General features: G+C 44.8%; 1 protein-coding gene across 7 annotated transcripts in view; it reads left to right on the top strand.

Annotated features, from left to right (window-relative positions):
* Positions 1–25,986, top strand: part of CCDC88A (coiled-coil and HOOK domain protein 88A) — a 365,179-nt gene that overhangs the window by 116,162 nt on the left and 223,031 nt on the right. For 6 of the 7 annotated variants that reach the window (XM_077813951.1, XM_077813949.1, XM_077813948.1 and 3 more), the window contains exons 5-6: positions 12,467–12,525; positions 17,486–17,569. The exons of the other annotated variant lie outside the window; for it this stretch is intronic. In XM_077813951.1, coding sequence (XP_077670077.1) covers positions 12,467–12,525; positions 17,486–17,569 — 143 coding nt within the window. The remainder of the gene's footprint in view (positions 1–12,466; positions 12,526–17,485; positions 17,570–25,986) is intronic. 7 annotated transcript variants of the gene reach the window in all.

Genomic DNA, 25,986 nt, shown 5'->3' with positions numbered 1-25,986 from the left:
TTTATTTTTTTTTTAAATTTGTAGTTAGCTCATTGAAAATGTAGCTCAGGTAGGAATGAGCCACGCCAGAGGGCTTGATGAAAATTTTAGCAAACACTTGACTACAGAATGATGAATTTCATTGCTTCTGCTCAGATCTGAAGGTCAACAATAAAAACCACAAAATATTAAACAAATAAAACCTCGAGGTAGAGATGCTCCCATTGGGATTTATATTAAACTATAACTGTCTTTTTAATTTTTTCTATGCCATGCTCCAGTGCATGACAAGAGGAATTATTTCTCTTGGGCAAGAGAAACCATTTCAAACAAAACTACCTATCTGTTATCTCTCTTGTCAAATCCACTATTTTGAACCTTGACATTATCCTTGACCCTGAGCTTTCCTTTCACCTCCCATATCTGTAAATCTGTCTCAATAGCCATGTCTGTAACATATCCCATTTTCCTGGGTACTGTGCCTCCACTCATTTGTGACTTTATCTTTTCTAATCTTGACTGTTGCTGCTATCTTCTCCTAGGACACTGAGGGTATGTCCACATAGCCCATGGAAGCAAGTCTCTCAGCCATGGCTGACAGACTTGAGGTAGAGGGGCTTGTACTAACATTCTGAAAATAGCTGTATAGATAGTGCTTTGAAGTCGTAGCTCAGGCTCTGAAGCCAAGGGGTGGGGCGGATTTCAGAACCTGAGTTCCAGCTGCAACTTCAAACTGTTGTCTATGCAGCTATTTTTAGAGCGCTGGCGCAAGCCTGTTAGCACACATCTGTCGACCCAGCTGGGAGGCTCACTTCTGGGAGCTGTGTGCACATATAGCCTGGGTCTCAACTCCCTAGGTTTTAGTATAAATAGAATACTTCTGCCTCATTTCTCATGTGTAGTAAGAAGTCTGAACATGTTCCTGCCATTCTCAAACACCACTGACTGTTCAGTTATTGCATGTTATAGTTCAAAACATTCCATGGATTTGCTTTTACCTGCTTCAGAGACCTCCTCTCTTTTTATTAGTTTTTTCTTTTATTGCCTGTGATCATTTAACACCTGCTTCTGTCTTGTTTGACTGAGTCCTTCATTTTTTAAAAATGTTAGTAAAATCAGATGTGAGAGGCCAGGTACTGTCATGTATCAAAAACTGATTAAGAGAGAGAAAACAAAGATAGGAGTAAATGGTTAATATTTGTAATAGGAAAAGGCTAATAGTATGGTATCACAAGGTTAAATACCAGGTCATTGTACTTTAATATATTTAGTATCTGGAAAAGGGATGAGCGGTGAGGTAGCAAAATTTGAAGATGGCACAAAATTATTTAGGAGGACTTGTGGCACCTTAGAGACTAACCAATTTATTTGAGCATAAGCTTTTGTGAGCTACAGCTCACTTCATCGGATGCATTCAGTGGAAAATACAGTGGGGAGATTTATATACACAGAGAACATGAAACAATGGGTGTTACCATACACACTGTAATGAGAGTGATCAGGTAAGGTAAGCTATTACCAGCAGAAGAGCAGTGGGGGGGGGGGAGAACCTTTTGTAGTGATAATCAAGGTGGGCCATTTCCAGCAGTTGACAAGAATGTCTGAGGAACACCACACGATCCATTGTCTACGGCCAAGCTCTACGATACAACCGCATTTGCTCCAACCCCTCAGACAGAGAGAAACACCTACAAGATCTCTATCAAACATTCTTACAACTACAGTACCCACCTGCTGAAGTGAAGAAACAGATTGACAGAGCCAGAAGAGTACCCTACTACAGGACAGACCCAACAAAGAAAATAACAATGCCACTAGCCATCACCTTCAGCCCCCAGCTAAAACCTCTTCAACACATCATCAAGGATCTACAACTTATCCTGAAGGACGACCCATCACTCTCACAGATCTTGGGAGACAGGCCAGTCCTTGCTTACAGACAGCCCCCCAACCTGAAGCGAATACTCACCAGCAACCGCACAACAGAACCACTAACCCAGGAACCTATCCTTGCAACAAAGCCCTTTGCCAACTGTGTCCACATATCTATTCAGGGGACACCATCATAGGGCCTAATCACATCAGCCACACTATCAGAGGCTCATTCACCTGCACATCTACTAATGTGATATATGCCATCATGTGCCAGCAATGCCCCTCTGCCATATACATTGGCCAAACTGGACAGTCTCTATGTAAAACAATAAACGGACACAAATCAGACGTCAAGAATTGTAACATTCAAAAACCAGTTGGAGAACACTTCAATCTCTTTGGTCACTCGATTACAGACCTAAAAGTGGCAATTCTTCAACAAAAAAACTTCAAAAACAGACTCCAACGAGAGACTGCTGAATTGGAATTAATTTGCAAACTGGACACAATTAACTTAGGCTTGAATAAAGACTGGGAGTGGATGTGTCATTACACAAAGTAAAACTATTTTCCCATGTTTATTCCCCCCTCCCCACTGTTCCTCATACATTCTTGTCAACTGCTGGAAATGGCCCACCTTGATAATCACTACAAAAGGTCCCCCCCTCGCTCTCCTGCTGGTAATAGCTCACCTTACCTGATCACTCTGGTTACAGTGTGTATGGTAGCACCCATTGTTTCATGTTCTCTGTGTATATAAATCTCCCCACTGTATTTTCATAGAATCATAGAATATCAGGGTTGGAAGGGACCTCAGGAGGTCATCTAGTCCAAACCCCTGCTCAAAGCAGGACCAATCTCCAATTAAATCATCCCAGCCAGGGCTTTGTCAAGCCTGACCTTAAAAACTTCTAAGGAAGGAGATTCTACCACCTCCCTAGGTAACGCATTCCAGTGCTTCACCACCCTCCTAGTGAAAAAGTTTTTCCTAATATCCAACCTAAACCTCCCCCACTGCAACTTGAGAGCATTACTCCTTGTCCTGTCCTCTTCTACCACTGAGAATAGTCTAGAACCATCCTCTTTGGAACCACCTCTCAGGTAGTTGAAAGCAGCTATCAAATCCCCCCTCATACTTCTCTTCTGCAGACTAAACAATCCCAGTTCCCTCAGCCTCTCCTCATAAGTCATGTGTTCCAGACCCCTAATCATTTTTGTTGCCCTTCGCTGGATTCTTTCCAATTTATCCACATCCTTCTTGTAGTGTGAGGCCCAAAACTGGATACAGTACTCCAGATGAGGCCTCACCAATGTCGAATAGAGGGGGACGATCACGTCCCTTGATCTGCTCGCTATGCCCCTACTTATACATCCCAAAATGCCATTTGCCTTCTTGGCAACAAGGGCACACTGCTGACTCATATCCAGCTTCTCGTCCACTGTCACCCCTAGGTCCTTTTCTGCAGAACTGCTGCCTAGCCGTTCGGTCCCTAGTCTGTAGCTGTGCATTGGGTTCTTCCGTTATGAGTGCAGGACCCTGCACTTATCCTTATTGAACCTCATCAGATTTCTTTTGGCCCAATCCTCCAATTTGTCTAGGTCCCTCTGTATCCTATCCCTGCCTTCCAGCATATCTACCACTCCTCCCAGTTTAGTATCATCCGCAAATTTGCTGAGAGTGCAAACCACACCATCCTCCAGATCATTTATGAAGATATTGAACAAAACCGGCCCCAGGACCAACCCCTGGGGCACTTCACTTGACACCGGCTGTCAACTAGACATGGAGCCATTGATCACTACCCGTTGAGCCCCACAATCTAGCCAACTTTCTACCACCTTATAGTGCATTCATCCAACCCATACTTCTTTAACTTGCTGACAAGAATACTGTGGGAGACCGTGTCAAAAGCTTTGCTAAAGTCAAGATACAATACATCCATTGTTTTCCCTTCATCCACAGAACCAGTAATCTCACCATAGAAGGCGATTAGATTAGTCAGGCATGACCTTCCCTTGGTGAATCCATGCTGACTGTTCCTGATCACTTTCCTCTCATGTAAGTGCTTCAGGATTGATTCTTTGAGGACCTGCTCCATGATTTTTCCTGGGACTGAGGTGAGGCTAACTGGCCTGTAGTTCCCAGGATCCTCCTTCTTCCCTTTTTTAAAGATTGGCACTACATTAGCCTTTTTCCAGTCATCCGGGACTTCCCCCGTTCGCCACGAGTTTTCAAAGATAATGGCCAATGGCTCTGCAATCACAGCCGCCAATTCCTTTAGCACTCTCGGATGCAACTCGTCCGGCTCCATGGACTTGTGCACATCCAGCTTTTCTAAATAGTGCCTAACCACCTCTTTCTCCACAGAGGGCTGGCCATCTGTTCCCCATGTTGTGATGCCCAGCGCAGCAGTCTGGGAGCTGACCTTGTTCGTGAAGACAGAGGCAAAAAAAGTATTGAGTACATTAGCTTTTTCCACATCCTCTGTCACTAGGTTGCCTCCCTCATTCATTTTCCACTGAATGCATCCGATGAAGTGTGCTGTAGCTCACGAAAGCTTATGCTCAAATAAATTTGTTAGTCTCTAAGGTGCCACAAGTCCTCCTTTTCTTTTTGCTCAAGATGGGAGAAAACTGAGAGGAACTTCAGACACACCTAATTAGGTTAAGTGTATGGGCAACCTGATGGGAGATGAAATTCAGTGTTCACAGATACAGTGTGAAATGTACATTACAATGAGTAATTTGAGCTACTCATATACCTTACGTGGTCCTAATTTAACTATCAACTCAGGTAAAAGGCCTGGCCATCACTGGGAAAATTCCATGAAGAGCTCTGCTCTATCTGCAGCAGTGATTTAATAAAAAAAAAAAAAAAAAAGCAAAAACTATGTTAGGCTGGAAAATCATTTGGAAAGAATTACAGTGCCATAATATAAATCAGTGGTATGCCCTCACTTGGAGTCCTGTGTTCAGTTCTCAAAAATTATATAGCAGAAATAGAGGTGCTTCAGAGCCAGGCAGTGAGAATAAGAGGTATGGAAAAATTCTCATGAACAGTGATTGAAAAGATTGAGAGGAAAGGAATAAGATGAACATTATAAAAATATATAAAATAATGGATGATATAGAAAAGGTAAATCAGGGTCTTCTGTTCATCCTATTTCATAATGAAAGAACAAGGGGACATTCAATGAAATTTGAAAGTGACAAAATCAGAATTGATAATTTGATATTTTTTCACCTAATGCACACTGCCTGTATAACTTATTGCCACCATCACTGATGCTAGGAATTTATCAGATGTCAAAAAAGAACTGGGTGCTTATTTGGATTCAAAGATTAAATAAGAGTTTTGGAAAGAGTATTAACCCTTATGCTTCAGGCCATACCAGTCCCTAACTTTTAGGTTTTAAGAGGAAACTTTCCATGGGGGACAGGTTCTTCAATAACTGTGTATTCAAGGGTTTCATACACCTTTCTTTGAAGCATCTAGTACAGACTGCTGTTGGAAGATAGGATATTAGACTAGATGGACCACTGGCATGATCCAGCATGGCACTATTGTGTTCCTCTGTTACTTCCTTAATATAATGGCATATTTCTAATGGTGGAACACTAAAATCCTGTCTTGAGTTGGATCCATTGAAAATTACGTGCACTCGGTGAGGTATTTTAGGGAAAATCTGAAATCTCTCCCTGCAAGATACGGGTAAGGGAATAATAGCCAGCATTTATATTAAACATATTGTAGGGAGACATGTTTGCACATGAAAGCTAAGGCATCCCAATATACCCATGAAAATGTTGTCTTAATATAGAAGGGGAAAATGTAATAGAATGGGATTGTTGTATGATTATTTGCAGATTGACTGTCAGCCTGGCAGGATTATTAAATATAAAAGCCATGGGACAGTCTCAGTTCACTCCACAGGAATGAGGCATGATCCTGCCAACTGCAATTTTTAACTGAAATAATGCTCCCTTAGTAAAACACATATTTTTAATTTATGGGAGATTCTAGTTGTTGTTTTTGTGATTTTTGTATTTGCATTGACTTATGTTGACCTTTTGAACATACAATAAATATCAAACTTGGGTACCTAAATAAGTGGTCTAATTTTCAGAGGTGTGGGTCTGTAAACCCACAGTTTTAATTTACTGTAGTGTGAAATATGCTTGATTAGCACACTTCAAAATGAGGTCACTTATTTAAGAGTGTAAATAGAGACTTAAGGTGCCTAGATTTAGATACACAAATTTGAAAACTTTGGCTAGAATGCTTACAAGTAGTAAATGTAAATAGGATGGGAGTGCATATGTTGCTCTTGTCTGGACAATTTGAGGATTAAGGACAGCAGCCAGGAATAGATCCAAGTGTCTGTCTGTGCCACCAGTGTAGGTAGTGGAAAAGTGCACATTTTTTCTTCCCCTTCTGAACACAGCAGGGAGGTATCTTTCACTTTTTCACCTCACTCCACTCTTATGGGCCTTACTAGTCTGACAGGGAACCCAGGAGTTGCATTTACATATGCTGGCTCCCCCTGGTTCCATGGATGGCTTGAGGCTTCAATCTCTGGCAAATGAACCTCTCCTACTCTTCCCTGAGCAGTGCCCTGCACTGTCTCGCTTCGCACGAACAGCATAGCCAGTACTAATAGCCCCGCTTCTCCTCAGAATCTGAGTGGGTTTCCGAGCCAGACTCCTCATTCTCACCTGCTCGCTCCTACAGCCTGGATCCTCGGCAACAGCCACCCTGTCTGCCCACATACTGACCTTCTTCCAACATGTGGTTCTGCTATCCCCAAGGGCCACCAATGCCCAGCGACACATACGCTTGACCCTATTGGCCTGTTTGTGACCCTTACCAAGACTGCGGGGTGCTGCCGCTGCCACCATACTGCACCCTCCTCCATTTATGAAGAACTGCAGGAGGTTCCCATTCCACTGGCACTGATGGTTCCCATTGGGGCCTCGTTGTCCCCATACGATGCGCTTATTTCTCCTTCCCTCTACCCTCCAGTCGACCATAGCCAATACCATGACCTGCTTTGGTGAGTGGTTGTGGCTCTCAACCTCTTGGTGGAGGAGGTCCAGGACTTGCAAAACCTGTTCCTGGATGTTCTGCCACTGCTGGGACCCTCCCGGACTGTCCTCCCTATCCACGTGGCCATCCTCCAACTGGCCGAAGTGGTCTGGTGCACCCCAGCCTCCTGTGTCCCTACTACGAAGTGCACTGAATGCCACTACTTCATCTGATTTAAGGGTACAGACTTCCTGTTTACACCACCCAATTCACTTGTGATCCATGCAGTGACTGAATGCTCCTGCCAGCAACACTTCAAGGCCACCTCCCCGCCAGGGGCACTGGAAAAGGGGGCGGAGCAAGGCCCTCCCACTTTTTTGAAAGTGGACAGGCCTGGTCCATCCACTTTTTGCCATGGGCCCCACCCCTGCCCCTCCTCTTCCCCCCCAAGGCCCCGCCTCCTGGCCAGGCTGGCAGCTGGAGCCCAGGCAGCTGTGGGGAGCCGTGGACCCTCCATCCGCCCAGAGTGGGGGGACCTGAGAGCAGCCTCCAGACCGTGTCCCCTCACCCTGGACCCCCCACCCAGGGCAGGTGGTAGGTCTGTGTCTCCCCACAGCTGCCTGGGCCACTCTTACCATAGCCTGGCTTCAAAGCCTTGCCCCCCCCGCTGGAGCTGGGTTGGCATAAGAGATGCACTGGCAGCTGTGTGGAGCCCTTCACCTGTCCTGGGCTGAGACACGGGTCAGGGGTTACTCTCGGGCCCACCTACCCCAGGCAGGTGGAGGAGTTTGAGCTCCCCGGCGCCGGCTTCTGGCTTGCTGGGAGCAGGCTTTCAGGGGAAAGAGGAGGAGCAGGGTGGCGAAGAAATTAGACCTTCTGGGGTGCAAAGTTTATTCCTCTGTGGGCCTCCAGTTCTGTATTGCCACTTACTAGGCCTTTTTGGCAAAATACAATTTCCTTTCCTACCTGAAGCTGGTGGAGTTCCAGGCTTTCCTCCTGGTGGAGAAACAGCAAGATTTCCAGATGCTGCTGAACGAGGGCAAGCTGGTTGCCAAGGTGGCTCTCTAAGCTGCAGTCGAAGCCGCTGACACTGCGTCCCACACTCTAGTGACCGGTGTCATGCTCCACCAGGATTCCTAGCTCCAATTCTCCAGCTTCCCTACGGAGATCCAGACGACTGAGGACCTCCCCTTTGACAACCAAAAACTCTTTAGCGACAAGACAGACAAATTCCTCCACTCTTTCAAGGATTCCCGTGCCAATTTGTGGTTGCTTGGTATTTACACCCCAGCCACGATCTGCAGGCAACAAAGACCCTTTCCGTGCCACCTACCAGCCCTACTTTCAATGTCCCCAGAAACAGTCTTACTGTCATCCGCGCATCCAGCGACACTGCTATTACAGAGAATCATAGACTGTCAGGGTTGGAAGGGACCTCAGGAGGTCATCTAGTCCAACCCCCTGCTCAAAGCAGGACCAATCCCCAACTAAATCATCCCAGCCAGGGCTTTGTCAAGCCTGACCTTAAAAACCTCTAAGGAAGGAGATTCCACTACCGCCCTAGGTAACCCATTCCAGTGCTTCACCACCCTCCTAGTGAAAAAGTTTTTCCTAATATCCAACCTAAACCTCCCCCATTGCAATTTGAGACCATTACTCCTTGTTCTGTCATCAGCTACCACTGATAACAGTCTAGATCCATCCTCTTTGGAACCCCCTTTCAGGTAGTTGAAAGCAGCTATCATATCCCCCCTCATTCTTCTCTTCTGCAGACTAAATAATCCCAGTTCCCTCAGCTTCTCCTCATAAGTCATATGCTCCAGTCCCCTAATCGTTTTTGTTGCCCTCCGCTGGACGTTTTCCAATTTATCCACATCCTTCTTGTAGTGTGGGACTCCAAACTGGACACCGTACTCCAGATGAGGCCTCAGCAATGCTGAATAGAGGGAGTGATCACGTCCCTTGATCTGCTGGCAATGCTCCTACTTATACAGCCCAAAATGCCGTTAGCCTTCTTGGCAACAAGGGCACACTGTTGACTAATTTCACCGCTGGCACTTCTGCTGCCTCTGTTCCCTCACACCATCTGTCCAAACAGCCATTTTGACTCCTCCCTTGAGACCTGCGAACCTCCTCCTACCTCTCCCACAGTGACCCAGATCGTTTTTGTGGGTCATCTTGCCTGGCTCACCCAAAATTTGGGCAAGATTATTGATGGGTTCTGGACATCATCCACCGGGGTACTTGATAGAATTCCTCTCATTTTCCCTCATCGTCCACCCCTTGGTGGCCATGGGAATCCTTCCCACCACAGCCTCCTCCGGAAGGACACCATAGAATGAGTTCCTCGTCATTACTGTGACCGTGGGTTCTATTCCCCCTATTTCCTTATGCTGAAGAAGGGGAATGGCCGTCGCGTGCTTCTGGACCTTCAGTTGCTGAACATGGTCACGCTCCCTCTCATTTGCCCATGCCTTCTCCTTCGAGCCTGGTTCACGGCTCTTGATATGAAGGATGCTTATTTCCATGTTGACATCCACCCAGCTCATTGGAAGTTCCTTTGTTTCATGGTGGGACATTCTCATTACCAGTTTTGGGTCCTTCCCTTTGGTATCACCACTGCTCCCCACGTGTTTGCAAAGGTCTTTGCTGTCACCGCAGCCCACATGAGTTGTTTTGGCCACTCCGTGTTTCCTGGATGAGTGGCTCCTTGTTGTGCCGTCGTGCACCTTTATCTCCTCTCCACTATCCAGACCCTCTGGGCTCTCCTTGCTGGCCTGGGCATCTGTATCAGCGAGGACAAGGGCACACCTACCTGTATGTTCACGTTTATAAGGGCATGTCTGTATTTTCTCGTGGGCCGAGTCTTCCTCCCAACGGACTGTTTTGCTACCCTTACCTTTTTCATCACGCAGCTACGCTGCAAACTGCATATGCACTATCTACCAGTGCCTTTCCCTCCTGGGCTGCATGGCGGCCTGCATCTCCATAACACCTCATGCCAGCCTGCATATGCGCTGCCTACAACTGTGGCTCCGGTCAATCTGCAAGCTGCAGTTGGACCTTTTGAACAAACTGGTCCTGCTTCCCACCCAGTTCCTCCATCCTGGCTTCCCACACATGGTGGACCAACACGTCCAAAATCTTGGTCAGCACTCTGTTCGTTCCTCCCACTGCTCACACCACTCTTACCACGGATGCCTCCCTTGCTTGGGGAGACGCTCATTTGGAGGGTCATATGGCACAGGGCCACTGGATTCCGCGAGAGGTGTGGATGTACATCAACATTCTGGAATTGTGGGCTGCCCGCCTTTCCTGTTGGGTGTTCCTGTCCCTCATCAGATCCCGGCACATTCAGCTGCTGTCTGACAACATGACAGCAGTTATGTATATCAACAAGCAAGGCAGTGCCTGGTCCTTCTCCCTCTGTGCAGAGGCCATTCTCCTCTAGAACTGGTGCCTCAGGCATGGGTTCACCCTCCATGCATGCATCTCCTGGACACCAGCAACTCCCTGGTGGACACACTCAGCAGGTCCTTCTATGCATATCACCTCTTTGTGACTGCTGCAAACCAGAAACTTCCCCTTTTCTGTTCCAAAGGAACCCTCGGGCCAGGATCACAGGGTGACGTCCTTCTCTTGCACTGAACCACCGAACCATGCTATGCCTTTCCGCCCATTCCCCTGCTCCCGCAAGTCCTGAGCGAGGTGTGGCAGGACTGCATGATTGTCATTCAGGTAGCCCCCTCCTGGCCTTGCCAGTATTGTTTCACTGATGTCCTCCACCTCTCTGCTCACACCCTGATCTGCCTTCCCCTTCTCCTGGATCTCTTCACACAGGTGTAAGGTTGCCTGTGGCACTCCAACCGAAAGCTGCTCCCACTTATGTGTTGGTATTTGGATGGGGTTCATGTGTAGGCAGAGCATGTTCCATACCAATGCACATTCGATACCCATGCACAACATCCTCACACACAGCAGACAGCAGTCTACCAAGCAAAACTGCGACACTTCACCACCTGGGTGCACCGCCACCACTACCCTCTGGACTCCATCTCCATTCCCATCCTCCTGGAGTACCTTCTCAGGCCTTGCCACCTCTTCCATCTGCGTCCACGGGCGATGCTGAGTGCCTTCCTCCTCCCCGTGGACAGCTTCTTGGTCTTCACTCACCTGACCACCACCCTCTTCCTGCGTAACCTACTCAATGCCTTTCTGTCGGTGTGGAATCCTACCCATTCTTTGGACCTGAATCTCGTCCTCTCTGCCCTCACTAAGCTGCCTTCGAACCTCTCGCAACTTGCTCTCTCGCCCACCTCTCTGTGAAGATGATCTTCTTGGTGGCCATCACCTCGGCAAGACAGGTGAGCGAGCTAGCGGCCATGATGGCCAACCCACCCTTTACTGTCTTCCACAAAGACAAAGTCTCCCTGTGCCTGCACCCCAAATTTCTCCCCAAGGTGGCCTCTCCATTCTACCTCAGCCAGTGCATCCACCTTCCGATCTTCTACCCCAAACTGCACATCTCCCCCAAAGGGAAAATGCTGCATTCTCTCAATGTCTGCCGGGCATTGACCTTTTATCTCCAGTGGACCCACGTCTCACCCAGGCTCTTCCTTGCCATCACAGAACACTGCCGGGGCCATGCCCTCTTCTCCCAGTGCCCCTCTTAATGGATCTCCCATTGCATTGAGGAATACCCTCTCTCACATTCCTCCACCTCCGGGAGTCAATGGCCCACTCCACACAGGCGTGTGCTGCCACGTGTGCCTTCCTCGTGGACATGCCATGGCAGGACATTTGTAAGGCAGACACTTGGGCCTCTGTCCACACCTTTACCACTTGCTGTGCCATTGCTGCAGCAGTGGTGGTGGATGCAACAGTCGGCTGTGCCGTCCTACAGACTGTAACTTCTTGTGAGTCCTTCCACCCATCTCCAGGCTGAACACTGCTTGCTGCTCACCCACATCTGGAATCCATATAGGGACCATCACTCAAAGAAGAAGAGGAGATTACTTATTGTAATTGAAGTTTCTTCAAGATGTGTGGTCCGTCCCTATTTGGATTCCAATACCCGCCTTCAGTCCCCTCTGTTGCGGGATCCATTGCATGCTGGTAAGAGGGACCTGTAGTGGTATAGATCTGCACAGCCTCTTAAAGCCTCGGACACACCGCATGGCCTATGCATGTGTGGATCAACAGACACTACTACAAACAGCTCTGGCACGTGGTGCGCATTCGCAGTCATGTCTGGAGTCCAATTAGGGACCATACATCTCAAAGGATCTCCAGTTACAGTAAGTAACCTCCTCTTATTTTTGAAACTACTTGTGAGTAATCAAGTGTGTGTGTGTGCTGAAAGTTACTATTTTAAAAGACAAAGGAACAAGGAGCTGAAAGCTTTGAGATACATTCCCTCATCATCTTTGTTACTATTCTGAACTAAGCCAAAATGCTCAATTGTATAAAGATAATGGTGATAAATAAAATGTGCAATTCAGTAAAAGAGCTTTTCATAAAGAAAGATCAGATTTGAAACCCTATCTGAACAGTTACTTGCACCCACAATAATTTATTTTATTTTAGAGCCAGGCACTGAAGAAATTAAAAAACTACTTTTACTCTTACTTGGCTGTGCAGTTCAGGTAAGTATTTAAATATGTTTCTTTACATGCTGTTGTTGTATTACACATTTTTATGGTTGTTTCCTGATGCAAACATATCCTCTCCTCTCCTCATCCCCCCAATTTGTTTTTTAATACAGCATTAACTCAAATCAGGAAATTCCAACAGTTTTAAGATTGCTTTAACAATATTAAGATGGTGACATTGCAAATTCTGTATATTTTATAGTATAAATAAATAACGAAGTATCTTTGTCTTAATGTATTAAGGTTTACATTTAGTAAGCAAAATTGGAATGCTTAATATGACACACAAACAACATGAATGAGTTAATATTGTTTGAGCAACCTTAATTTTTAGCATTTCTCGTTGTTTTATTAATGTTAATTTGTTTTATTTAGTTTTCTTGGTGTTCTAAAGTTAAAAGTGCATTATATTTCCCCCTTTCATAAATTCTGTTTAAGAGGGTCGTTCAAACTATCAAAGAATTATTTTACTTTTGAAGAAAAAGCGTTATAAAATATTCTTTTAAAAGAAAATATTTGCATCTAGGCTGCCTATTTGTGTGCTTGATTTAAGTTCAATTGAAACTAAATAACTGAACTCCCTTATGCATTCCCTATAATCAAAGTTGCTATTGCAAATCATAGAAAGTGTGTATCTTTATCAATCTTAGGGCCAAATTATGAACCCTTTAGTCCTATTGATAAATATTTACTTACACAATTAATCTCATGAGAACATAAGAACGAGCATACTGAGTCAAACCAAATCTTCCGACAGTCACCAATGCCAGGTGCTTCAGAGGGAATGAACAGAACAGGTAAATATCATTCCCAGCTTCTGGCAAGCAGAGGCTAGGGACACCATCCCTTCCCATCCTGGCTAAAGACCATTGATAGACCTATTCTCCATGAATTTATCTAATTGATTTCAATGGGATTATTTGCATGAGTAATTGTTCACCAGTGGGAATAAGGCATTCAGAGTGGTAGCCTTAAATAAATAATGGAAACGAAACTGACCTTTAATGTGCACAGTAGAATTACAGGCAAGGTCTGGGTTTACCCAACTGGTGTGGATATGACAGGACATTGACTGGCAAAGTATAATGTAATGAGCAAAATAAGATGTAGGTGAAATTCTGTTGTATATTTAAGATATAATAGTAATGGAATAACGCATTTTCATAGGATAACAGTCACTTGATGTTTGTTTTGGTATCTATGAAATAAGTCCCACCTTTTCACTGTAGCTCTAACCAGGCCTCCATTTTGGCATTGTAACCCACTAATCAGGATTGGCGCCTTAAAATTGTCAATTATCTTTGCTACACGTTCTAAATTGTGCTCATACAGTAACTCCTCGCTTAACGTTGTAGTTACGTTGCTGAAAAATGCTACTTTAGGCAAAACGATGTTAAGAGAATCCAGTTTCTCCATAAGAATTAATATAAATGGGGGGTTAGGTTCCAGGGAAATTTTTTTCGCCAGACAAAAAACTATATTTTATATATAGATAGATACATATGCGCACACAGTATAAGTTTTAAACAAACAATACTGTACACAGGAATGATGATTGTGAAGCTTGGTTGAGGTGGTGAAGTCAGAGGGGGGCATATTTCCCAGGGAATGCCTGGTGAAGTCAGAGGGGGGGATATTTCCCAGGGAATGCCTAACGGCTAAATGATGAACTAGGACTTGGCTGAGCCCTCAATTGTTAACACATTGTTGTAGAGTGTGAGGCTACATTAGCAAGGCAGCAGGAATGGAAGGAGGGGAGACAGCATGGCAGAGAGAGACAGAGACACTCTGTGTGTGTGTGTGTGAGAGAGAGAGAGACGTGCATTGCCGCTTTAAGTAGACTTACCCCACTCTAGGTACACTGCCTTTTTAAGCAGATAAGCGAGTTGATACAGTAGCTGCTGCCAGCAAGCTCCCTCCATTCTGAGCCCTTTCTTGTCCCCTCCCCTGTGGAGATGGGGGAGCAGGAGTGAGGGGAGGGGGACACCCTGACATTAGCCTCCGCCCCCCCCCCCGCCCCGCAAGCAGGAAGCTCTTTGGAGCAGCTCCGAGACAAGGGCAGGAGCAGCACACGGCAGTTAGGGGAGGGACAGCTGAACTGCTGGCAATTGATAGCCTGCTGGGCGGCTGCTGCACAGGGAACTTAGGGGAGCAGGGAGCTGATAGAGGGGCTGCCGGCCAACCCTGGTTTCCAAGCCTCCACCAGCTAGCTCCAACAGGCTGCTCTTTTTGCAAGCAGTGGACAAAGCAGGCAGCTGCCAAACAATGTTATAAGGGAGCATTGCACAACTTTAAATGAGCATGTTTTCTAATTGATCAGCAATGTAACAATGCTAACCGGGATGACTTTAAGTGAGGAGTTACTGTAATTATTTGTACCTGCATAAATAAAGGCCAGGGTTTGAAAGTCTGACATGAACTGAAAAGGTAAAGCTGAACTAAATTAGTATCAGTTAATTATCTGGTACAGATATCATAAAGTATCAAGGTGAAGCTGAGATAGTCATTTTCAGATTAGAAGACATGGATCATATGATGATGATCTGTAATACAATTTTATTAGGGATATCAAGCGATTAAAAAAATTGTGATTAGTGGTGCAATTAATGGTGTGAAACAATAATAGAATACCATTTATTTAAATATTTTTGAATGTTTTCTACATTTGCAAATATATCGATTTCAGTTACAACACAGAATACAAAGTGTACAGTGCTCACTTTATATTATTTTTGATTACAAATATTTGAACTGTAAAAAAACAAAAGAAATAGTATTTTTCAATTCCCCCTTTGTAAGTACTGTAGTGCAATCTCTTTATCATGAAAGATGAACTTACAAATGTAGAATTATGTACAAACATACCTGCGTTCAAAACTTAAAAAAAATACATCTTTAAAGCCTACAAGTCCACTCAGTCCTTCTTCTTGTTCAGCCAATCGCTCAGACCAACAAGTTTGTTTACATTTGCGGGCAATAATGCTGCCTGCTTCTTGTTTACAGTGTCACCTGAAAGTGAAAACAGGCATTCATATGGCACTATCATAGCCGCCGTTGCAAGATATTAAAGATTCATATGTCCCTTCATGCTTCACCCACCATTCTAGAGGACAAATGTCCATGCTGATGACAGGTTCTGCTCGATAACGATTCAAAACAGTGCAGACCAATGCATGTTGATTTTCATCATCTGAGTCAGATGCCACCAGCAGAAGATTGATTTTGTTTTTTGGTGGTTCGGGTTCTGTAGTTTCTGCGTCGTATTCTTGCTCTTTTAAGACTTCTGAAAGCATGCTCCACACCTCGTCCCTTTCAGATTTTGGAAGGCACTTCAGATTCTTAAACCTTGGGTTGAGTGCTGGGTGTTGGGATGAAACGTAATATGAAATATATGACAGAATGTGGGTAAAACAGAGTAGGAGGCATACAATTCTCTCCAAAGGAATTCAGTCTTGATTTAATTAACACGTTATTTTTTTTAACAAGCATCATCAGCATGGAAGCATGTCCTCTGGAATGGTGGCGGAAGCATGAAGGGACATACGAATCTTTAGTATCTGGCATGTAATTACCTTGCAATTGCCATGCGAACCCCTGTTCTCACTTTCAGATGACAGTGTAAATAAGAAGCAGGCAGCATTATCTCCTGTAAATGTAAAGAAACTTGTTTGTCTTAACAGTTGGCTGAACAAGAAGTAGGATCGAGTGGACTTGTAGGCTCTAAATTTTTACACTGTGTTGTTTTTGAGTGCAGTTATGTAACAAAAAATGCGTACATTTGTAAGTTGTACTTTCATGATAAAGAGATTGCAGCACAGTACTTGTATGAGGTGAACTGAAAAATACTATCTGTTTTGTTTATCATTTTTATAGTGCAAATATCTGTGATAAAAAATAATATAAAGTGAGCACTATACACTTTGTATTCTGTGTTGTAGTTGAAGTCAATATATTTGAAAATGTATAAGAACATCCAAAAATATTTAATACATTTCAATTGGGATTCTATTGTTTAACAATGCGATTAAAACTGCGATTAATTGTTTTATGTTAATTGTGCGAGTTAAGTGCAATTAATCGATAGCCCTAAATTTTATGTTTATTATACCAAAAGGCTAGTGTAGATTGAATTTAGTCTGAGAGGGCTCAGTTGAGTAACATTTACTCACTGTGGCACCAATCCAGCAATGACTTGTGCGCCTGCTGATCTGTGTGTATATGGTTAGTTGCACTATTCATGTGCATATAAATCTTTCTTCTACTTTGCTGATCCCCTTCAATCAGATTAAATGAAATCTACACTGACCTACTGAAAATAAAATTATTAGAAAACATCATCACATGATCCATGTCTCGTGATCTGAAAATAACATAACTTCTTGTCTGTGTAAAGCTAAAATGCTATTTAAGTCTTTTTGCAGGATCAGGGCCTATAACATGATTAGCTTGTAACTATCCAATTTGATTAAAGATCATACCTACGATAGTTCATTAAATTAATGACCACTTTATCCATGAAAGTTGTGGGTTTTTTTTTAAACTATGCTAAACTTTTCTAAATACGCTATTTTTGATTGGGTCAAAGTTAATTAGAAAAGTACAGTATACTGTACAGCTGGTTTCAGTTGAATAGTGTAAAAAACAGTTCAGGGAGATTGATTGTTTGAGTACTAAAAAAAGGTATTTATGAAGTAAACATCATCTTAGAATCTGAGTAAGAAATAAGTTAATTTTAAGAAGCCCCCTTCATCAATTTTTTTCAAAGTGAATATAGTGTCAGTTCACTAATATTAAAAGTCAAGCAGAAACTACAATATTTTGCTATAATTACATTCAATCTGTACTAGCCAGTTAGGGGATTGGACAGCTGATAATTATTTTTTCGTCAGCTTTTAGCTCTCAGGATATACTAAGGAGATACGATAAATAATTGTGGTTAATGTATTTCTTTTAGTGTCAGAAAAAAGAAGAATTCATTGAAAGAATCCAAGGTTTAGATTTTGATACAAGAGCAGCTGTTGCTGCCCACATTCAAGAGGTATTTGTTACTTTTGTACTACCTGATATCCAAGTGATTTTTATTTTTGCTGGAATATTAAGGAAAGAAGAATAATTTTGTTTAGTCAAAAACAAGGCAAATCTGTTTGACATTAACATTAAATGATTGCATTAGAGAACATTAATTGAGAAGGCTTTATTTTATAAGAGTGAGAGTAAATCACATTTCTTCTAAAGGTGGTACTTGAATAAAAACATTTTTTTCATACTGAATAGTTTTTTCCATCACAGAATCATAGTAGTGTAGGACTTGGTGGGATCTTGATAGATCATATACTCTAGTCTGCTGCACTGAGGCAGGAGTCAGTATTATCTAGACCATTCCTGAGAGGTATTTGTCTAACCCAGGGGTGGCCAAACTGCAGCAAACTCTTTTACAGTTAAAGTATGGCTTGTGGAACCCCCCACTCCTTTCCCATTCTCTGTCTACCAGACTGAGAGCAGGGAAGACTTGGGGCTTCTGCCCGTGATGGTGCTAGGGGCTTCTGCCAGAGACGACTGGTGCCTGCTGAGAGTGAAGGGGCATAATTTGAAGGTTCAGCACCCCCAACAGCTTGAATTATGCCCCACCTCTTATCGTCAGCGGCCCCTCCCTGCAGCTCCCAGGTGTTAGCTCCGTGTGGAGAGGCATCCGCAAACACCTGGGAGCTGCAGAGAGGGGCTGTCGCTTTAGCTTTGCGGGGAGAAGCAGCAGCTCTTCCTGCAGCTCCCAGCTGTTTGCCGCTGCCTCTCCCCACGGCCACAGCTCCCAACTTGCCAGATCCAGCAGCTGCTGTGCAGGGATGGGGCTGGCAGCACCATGTGACCTAGCCAGCAAACCCTGGCAAAAATCTTGGGGGAGGGGCATGTGATACCACATGCCTCCCCCTCGCATTGCCTCTGGCAGAATGAAGTGTGTGTGTGGGGGGGGGGGGGGGGTGTCTCGGGGCTTCAGCCCCAGCTCTCGAACTTCTGAAGATTGTGATATGCTGCTTGGAGGGTTGGTACATTTGGCCATCCGTGCTGTTCCTTAAAACCTCCAATGACTGAGATACCATAGATAATTTGTTCCAGTGCTTAACTATCCTTACAGTTAGGAAGCTTTTCCTGATGTCTAACCTTTAATGGGCTTAAATTGCAGCAATGGCGATTACTTTTTGTGTTGTCCTCAGTGGATAAGGAGAACAATTTATCACCCTTCTCTTTATGACAACCTTTTATATACTAGAAGACTTATCACATGCCCCAAGACTTCTCTTCCCAAACTAAACAAACCCAATTTTTTCTTTGAGTAGTGTCCCTGTGGGTGCTCCATGGTAGGTTTGTTTGTGTCTCCCCACTGCTGATCGTAGAACTTCAGTAGTAGTGTTCATTAGGCCCACACATGCGCTGTCGGTCTCCCCTCGTGCTGCGCCACGAGGCTAGCGAGCACACGCGGGCTAAGCCTCCTCAGTTACTTCTCAACTGCCCCTTATTAGAGATGGATTTTGCTTTATTCACTTTTATATAGTTATTTTGTTAATATAGTATAGTTTATTGTTCTTTTCCCTCTTATTTTATCCCACCAAAAATTAAAAAAAAAACAAAAACAAAACTCCCCCCAAAACTTCATTTTCCTGCTTTTTTTTCCCTTCCAGGGATCCTTCCCCCTCACTCCCCCATTGGGTGTACCCGGTTCACCAGCTTTCAAGAAGCGCCTCACTTGCAAGGAGGCAATTCCGATTACAGACAAGGACTCTTAAGTGCATTTGTCGCCTTGGGGAGGGCCACATCCAGAAAAAGTGTAGTCTCTGCCAGCAAATCTGGCCACATTCCCATAAGGACAGACTGCTCAGGCAGAAGATTATTTTAATGGAGGCTGCTTTCAGACCCACGCAGAACTTGTGCTGCAAGTGCCTGGATAGATGTGAATCTTCTCCACAGCCATCTAAGGGGTGTGGATCGAAGAAACAGACTGCTGACCCCTCCTAGAAGTCATCTTAGAGGAGAGCCAGAAGTCCCCAAAAGTGAGCCCTGAGATCTCCATAGGCATTCTCCATCTTGTTCGGTTTCTTGGACACCAAGACCATCTTAGTCCAGAACTCATGGCTCACAGAGACCAACAGCAGTCGGTACTGTTGACATGTCCACGGACCTGATGGGCACGGGCACTGAGTCATTGGCACCGAGAGACAGGAGTAAGCACTCCACTAAAAAGGCACCCCCAATACGCGAATCATTATCAGTACTATCATCAATGCCTCACCCGGCACCAGAGCAGGTCGTATGGACAAGACCCCTGTCCGCCTCTGACACGCAACACTGGGGCAGTCAATACCAACAGAATTCTTCCACTCCAGCAACCTCCGTATATCAGATGTACTGGGATCCCTGCTTCTTGGTACTGCAACCTCTGCACTGAGCCTCTGCTTGGCATGGGAATTGTCACCGCTGCCATGCCTCAATCCCCAACTCTCTAGCGAAAGTTCAGACAGTGTGCTGGAGGAAAGAACATCCCAGTACTCCTCTCAGGCTTCATATGGTGCTCAGTACAAGCAAGGCCCATACCTGCAGATGTTCCCACCACCGAAATCATGGTACAGCCACCCATGGGCACTGCCACCACGCTCTATGCCACCACTACCCCCGTGGTCTTATTGGGACCCGTGGGAAGCATATCGCCAACATGTCTCTCGAGCTCCAAGCCTCGTCTGGGATCCCTCAAGGCATACCCCTTCAGCCGTGGCTTCCAGAGCTTTGGAACCTCCACAAGACATCCTGGAGAAACAGGAGGGTGATACTGGGGAAGAGGTGACACTGAGGACCATATCTTCCTCCTTTCCTGACTGTTATGCCTTCCCCACCATATCTGGCAGACCACTTTCATCTCTTCCAGGAATTGGCAAAGAGGATGGTGGACACCCTTAAGATACCATTGAAGGAAGTCAAGGACACCCACCATCAGCTCTTTGACATCCCCCACTCCTCGTCCTCCTCCAAGATTGCCCTCCTGATTAATGAGACTATCTTAGACCCAGCAAGAACAATATGGCAAATCCCGGTGATAGTAGGACTGACGTGCAAGCGAGCAGACAAAAAGTACTATGACCCATGAAGGAATCTGAATTCTTTTTCTCCCACCTACCACCCAGCTCCATCATGGTGGATGCCGTCAACTCATGCGGCTGATGACATGAGTCGAGGGCTACTCCACAAGACTGGGATTGAAAGCGCCTGGACCTTTTTGGTAGGAAGGTGTACTCTTGGCTACATTCCATTTCCGTATCACCAACTATCAGGCCTTCACAGTGAAATACGATTATATTAACTATTCAAAGTTGAATGACTTTACTGAGTTGGTGCTAGAGTCACACTGTGACCAATTTAAGGCCATTATACAGGTGGGACAAGTAGTGGCAAGGACAAAGCTGCAATCAGCCCTCAACGTTGCTGACAAAGTAGCTAGCTTAATTTCCATGGCAGTGGTGATGTAATGAACATCATGGCTCCATCTGTCAGATTTCCTGAAATCCTGCAGTCTACTGTTGAGGACCTCCCCTTTGAGGCCACAAAGCTCTTTGCAGAGAAGACTGACGCTTCCCTTCATACCCTGAAGGATTCGTGGGCTACATTCCAGTCGTTGGGTATCTACACGCTGGGACAAAGGAGACAATTTAGTCCCCAGTCCCAGCGTAGACCATATACATCCCAATATCAACCTCAGTGACAATACAAACTGCAAAGGAAGAAAGCAAAATTCCCCAAGCAGAAACTATCTGGCTTGCAATCTTCATTGTCCCAGCCCTCTATGTCCAAACACCAGTTTTGACAGGCGGGTCGAAGCGCCACTGGACCACTCCCACCAACTGATACAGCCGACCAATGCTTCACACCCATTTGATCACCGAGTGGCAGTATTCCGCAGTGCCTGGAAACGCATAACATTGGACTGATGGGTCCTAGAAATCATTTGAACTGAGTACTCCATCTATTTCAGTTCCCTACCCCCTCCACAACACCCTTCCCTGTCCCTCTTCAGGGATCCTTCTCATGAGTTTAGAACAATGGGGGAGGGATAGCTCAGGTGCGGGAGGATAGCTCAGTGGTTTGAGCATTGGCCTGCTAAACCCAGGGTTGTGAGTTCAATCCTTGAGGGGGGCGATTTACGGATCTGGGGCAAAAATTGGGGATTGGTCCTGCTTTGAGCAGGGGGTTGGACTAGATGATCTCCTGAGGTCCCTTCCAACCTTGATATTCTATGGTTCTATGACAAGAAGTCAATAGTCTCCTCCAGTTAGAAGCCACAGAACCAGTACCTCAACATCTACAAGGAGGAAGGTTCTACTCTCTTTATTTCCTAATACAGAAGAGGAAGGGAGGTTGGAGACCCATACTAGACCTCGGAGCTCTCAACAAGTTTGTCCAGGCTCAAAAATTCAAAATGGTCACTTTATCAACAATCATTCCAGGATTGGAACAGGGAGACTGGTTTTCGGTCCTCGATCATCTCTATCCTACTGGCTCACAGACGATTTCTCAGATTTATCCAGGGACAAGACCACTACGGATACAGAGTGCTTCCCTTCAGGCTATTGTCGGCCTTGAGATTATTGTCCAAGGTTCTCTGGGTGATAGCCACTCACGGTGTCAAGGGATAAAGATTTACCTTTACCTCGATGATTGCCTCCTCAGAGCCTAATCTCTCCAGGAGGCTCACCGAGTCACCAAAGCAACTATCCACTTATTTATAGAGCTGAGTCTACAGATCAAAATCCAGATGTCAGCTCTCACTCTGGTGCAATGCCTGGAATTCATAGAGGCTGACTTTGACTCGTTACAGGCCAGAGAACTCTTTTCTCAGCACAGATTTCTTTCATTAGCCACACTTAGAGACGCTGTTGAAAGCAGCCTAAAAATATTAGTCAGACTCTGCCTCCAACTCCTGGGGCACATGGCAGCAAGCACAACGGTAATACCACATGCCAGGTTTCACATGTGATGCCTCCAAATGTGGTTCAGCTTGGTCTACAAACAGGGACAGGCTGGACAAATCCCTGTCACCACCCAGCAGGGTCAAAAACTCCTTAGACTGAAGGAAGAGCCCAACCAACATTTGCAAAGGGATCCCCTTTTCCCAAACCTCGCTGTCATTGCTGCTCACCACCAACACATCACTGATATGGTGGGTTGCACATCTAAATGGCCTCACAATGCAAGTGGTCACCCATGGAGCTGTCCCTTCACATCAATCTCCTCAAGCTAAAAATGGTCAGGAACGCCTGCACCCATTTCCTCCAGCTGATCAGAGGATCACACATGAAGATCCTAACAGACAACATAGCCTACATACAATAGTCAGGGGAGAGCCAGATCACCCTCCATATGCACCGAGGTGATCAGGCTATGCAACTGATGCATCTCCCACAATGTTACATTGCCTGAACACAAAACTTGATAGTGGAAATCTCAGTTGCAAATTCCCATACAACCATGATTGGGAGATAGACCTGATTGTGCTTCATGACATATTCAGCTTATGATGGACACAGTCCACAGACCTGTTCAACACTCACCTGAATAAGAAATGCCCATGCTACTGCTCCAGAGTGGGGATGGGTCAACGTTCCCTGGGCGATGCCCTCCTCATCCCCTGGGAGAAGGACCTTCTCTTTGTCTTTCCTCCATTTTCCCTACTTGTGAATGTTCTGCTGGAAATAAAAAGAGATGGAACCCATGTCATTCTGATTGTTCCTACTTGGCCCAGAAAGACCTGGTTTCCCTACCTGTCACAGCTTGTGACATGCCTGCTGATCTCTCTCCCAGCCATACTGCACCTCCTTGCAGGACAGAAAATGCACCCTAAATCCCCACTTGGGATTGTCTGCCTCAAGGCATGGCTCCTGCTTGGTTCCAACATATAGAAAACTCCTGTTCAAGAGAGGTACAAGAGGTTCTGTTGCACAGCAGAAAGTCCTCGACTTGACGCACTTACCTGCAGAAATGGTGCACGTTTCAGACTTTGTATTCTGTCCAGCAAATCTCCCCAACATCCGTGATTCTTCCATATATCTTAAGCCCGATTTCTTTAAGGTAAATGCATAGTCTATCTCTAAGCTCTCTGAGTTCACATAACAGCTTTCCACCAACCTATTGAGAGATGCTCAATGCTGTCACACCCAACCACTAATCGGTTCCTCAAGGATATGGTGAACCTTTTCGCACAATCTCGACTTCCTGCTCCTACGGGGGACCTAAACCTGGTACCAAAAGGGTTGACTAGACTGCCTTTCAAACCCATGGCCACCTGTTTGCTGGTGTACCTATCAATGGAGGTGATCTTCCTTTTGGCAATTACCTCGTCCAGGAGAATAGGAGAGATAGCAGCTTTGATGGCATATCCCCCCTACACAATATTTTTTCTGGACAAGGTTATGCTCAGGACGCATCTAAAATTTATCGCTAAGGTAACCTCTCCATTTCACATGTATCAATTGATTCACATTCTGATCTTCTACCCCAGGCCTCATCAAGACAACAGGGAGGCTATATTACATACTGTAGATGTCAGGAGAGCCCTGGCTTTGTACCTGGATAGAGCAAAGGCCTTGAGGAAGTCCCATACACTTTTCATTTCCATTGCGGAAAGGTCCAAGGACTCAGCAATATCAGCCAAAAGGCTCTCTAAGTGGGTCTCGAATTGCATTAGACAACTCCTCCAGACTCTATTTGAACACGCTCCATGAGGTCAATCTCCTAATCCGTTGCCTTCTTCAAGAGATCTGTAGAGCAGAGACATGGCCATTAGTCCACACTTTTGCACAAAATTGTACGATCACTGGGGATTCTGCCTCCAGTGCCAACTTCAGCGCCGCAGTGCTGTCATCTGTAACTGACTCTGCCCCAAAGTCCCAGCCCACGAGTAGGGATATTGCTTGGGAGTCACCTACCATAGAGCACTCATACAGACACAACTCAAAAAAGAAGAGGAAGGTACTCACCTTGTGCAGTAACAATGGTTCTTTGAGATGTGTGTCCTACGGGTGCTCCACAACCCACCTTTCTCCCCTCTACTTCGGAGTTCTTGTCAATGACTCTGTGGTAAAGAAGAAACTGAGGAGGGTAAGCCCGTGCGCGCTGGCTAACCTCATGCATGAGCCTAACGGACACTACCAAAGTTCTCTGATCAGCAGCACAAGGACACAAACACACCTACCATGGAGCACCCATCGTGGGACACATCTCGAAGAACTATCGTTACTGCACAAGGTGAGTAACTTCCTCTTTTTCAGTCTTTCCTTGTAGGTAATGTTTTCTAGACCCTTAATCATTTTTGTTGCTCTTCTCTGGACTTTCTCCAATTTGTCCACATTTTCTCCCAAAGTGCGGTGTCCAGAACTGGACACAGTACTCCCTTTGAGGTCTTATCAGTGCTGAGTAGAGTGGAAGAATTACTTCTAATGTCTTGCTTACCGACACTCCTCCTAATACATCCCAGAATATTTACTTTTTTTGCAACAGTATTACATTGTTGACTCATATTTAATTTGTGATCCACTATAACTCCTAGATCCTTTACAGCAGTACTCCTTCATAGGTAGTCATTTCCCATTATTTATTTTTGTAATTGAGTATTCTTTCCTAAGTGTGGTACTTTGCATTTGTCCTTATTGAATTTCATCCTGTTTATTTCAGCCCATGTTTCCAGTTTGTCAAGATCGTTTTAAATTCTAATCCTGTCCTCCAAAACACTTGCAATCCTTCCCATCTTGGTATTATACTCAGACTTTACAGGTGTACTCTGTCTGCCGTTATCCAAATAATTTATGAAGATATTGAATAGAATTGGACCCAGGACAGATCCCTGTGTGACTCTACTTGATATGTCCTTCCAGCTTGACTGTGAACCATTGATAACTACTCTTAGTATGATTTTTCTAACCAGTTGTGCACCCATCTTATAGTAGGGTCATCTAAACTATATATCTCTAGTTTTCTCATGAGAAAGTTATGTGAGACAGTATCAAAAGCCTTACTAAGTCAAGCTGTATCACATCTACTGCTTCCATCCTATCCACAAGCGTTGTTACCCTGTCGAAGAATATTAGGTTGGTTTGACGTGATTTGTTCTTGACAAATTATGTTGACAGTTACTTATCACCATATTCTCTTCTAGATGTTTACAAATTGATTGTTTGTTTATTTGCTCTATTATCTTTATGGGTACAGAAGTTAAAACCACTGGTTTATAATTCCCTGGGTTGTCCTTATTCTCCTTTTTATACACAGGTACTATATTTGCCTTTTTATATTCCTCTGGTATCTCTCGCATCCTCCATGAGTTCTCACACATAATCGCTAAAGGCTCAGAGATCTCTTCGTTACAGTTCATACTAGTATATGTAATAAATGTGAAATTTAGTTCTATCTAGTACAGATACG

This window comes from Eretmochelys imbricata, chromosome 3 (genome assembly GCF_965152235.1).
Source record: "Eretmochelys imbricata isolate rEreImb1 chromosome 3, rEreImb1.hap1, whole genome shotgun sequence".
NCBI classification, from domain to species: Eukaryota; Metazoa; Chordata; order Testudines; family Cheloniidae; genus Eretmochelys; species Eretmochelys imbricata.
This window is presented reverse-complemented; position numbering and strand designations above follow the sequence as displayed.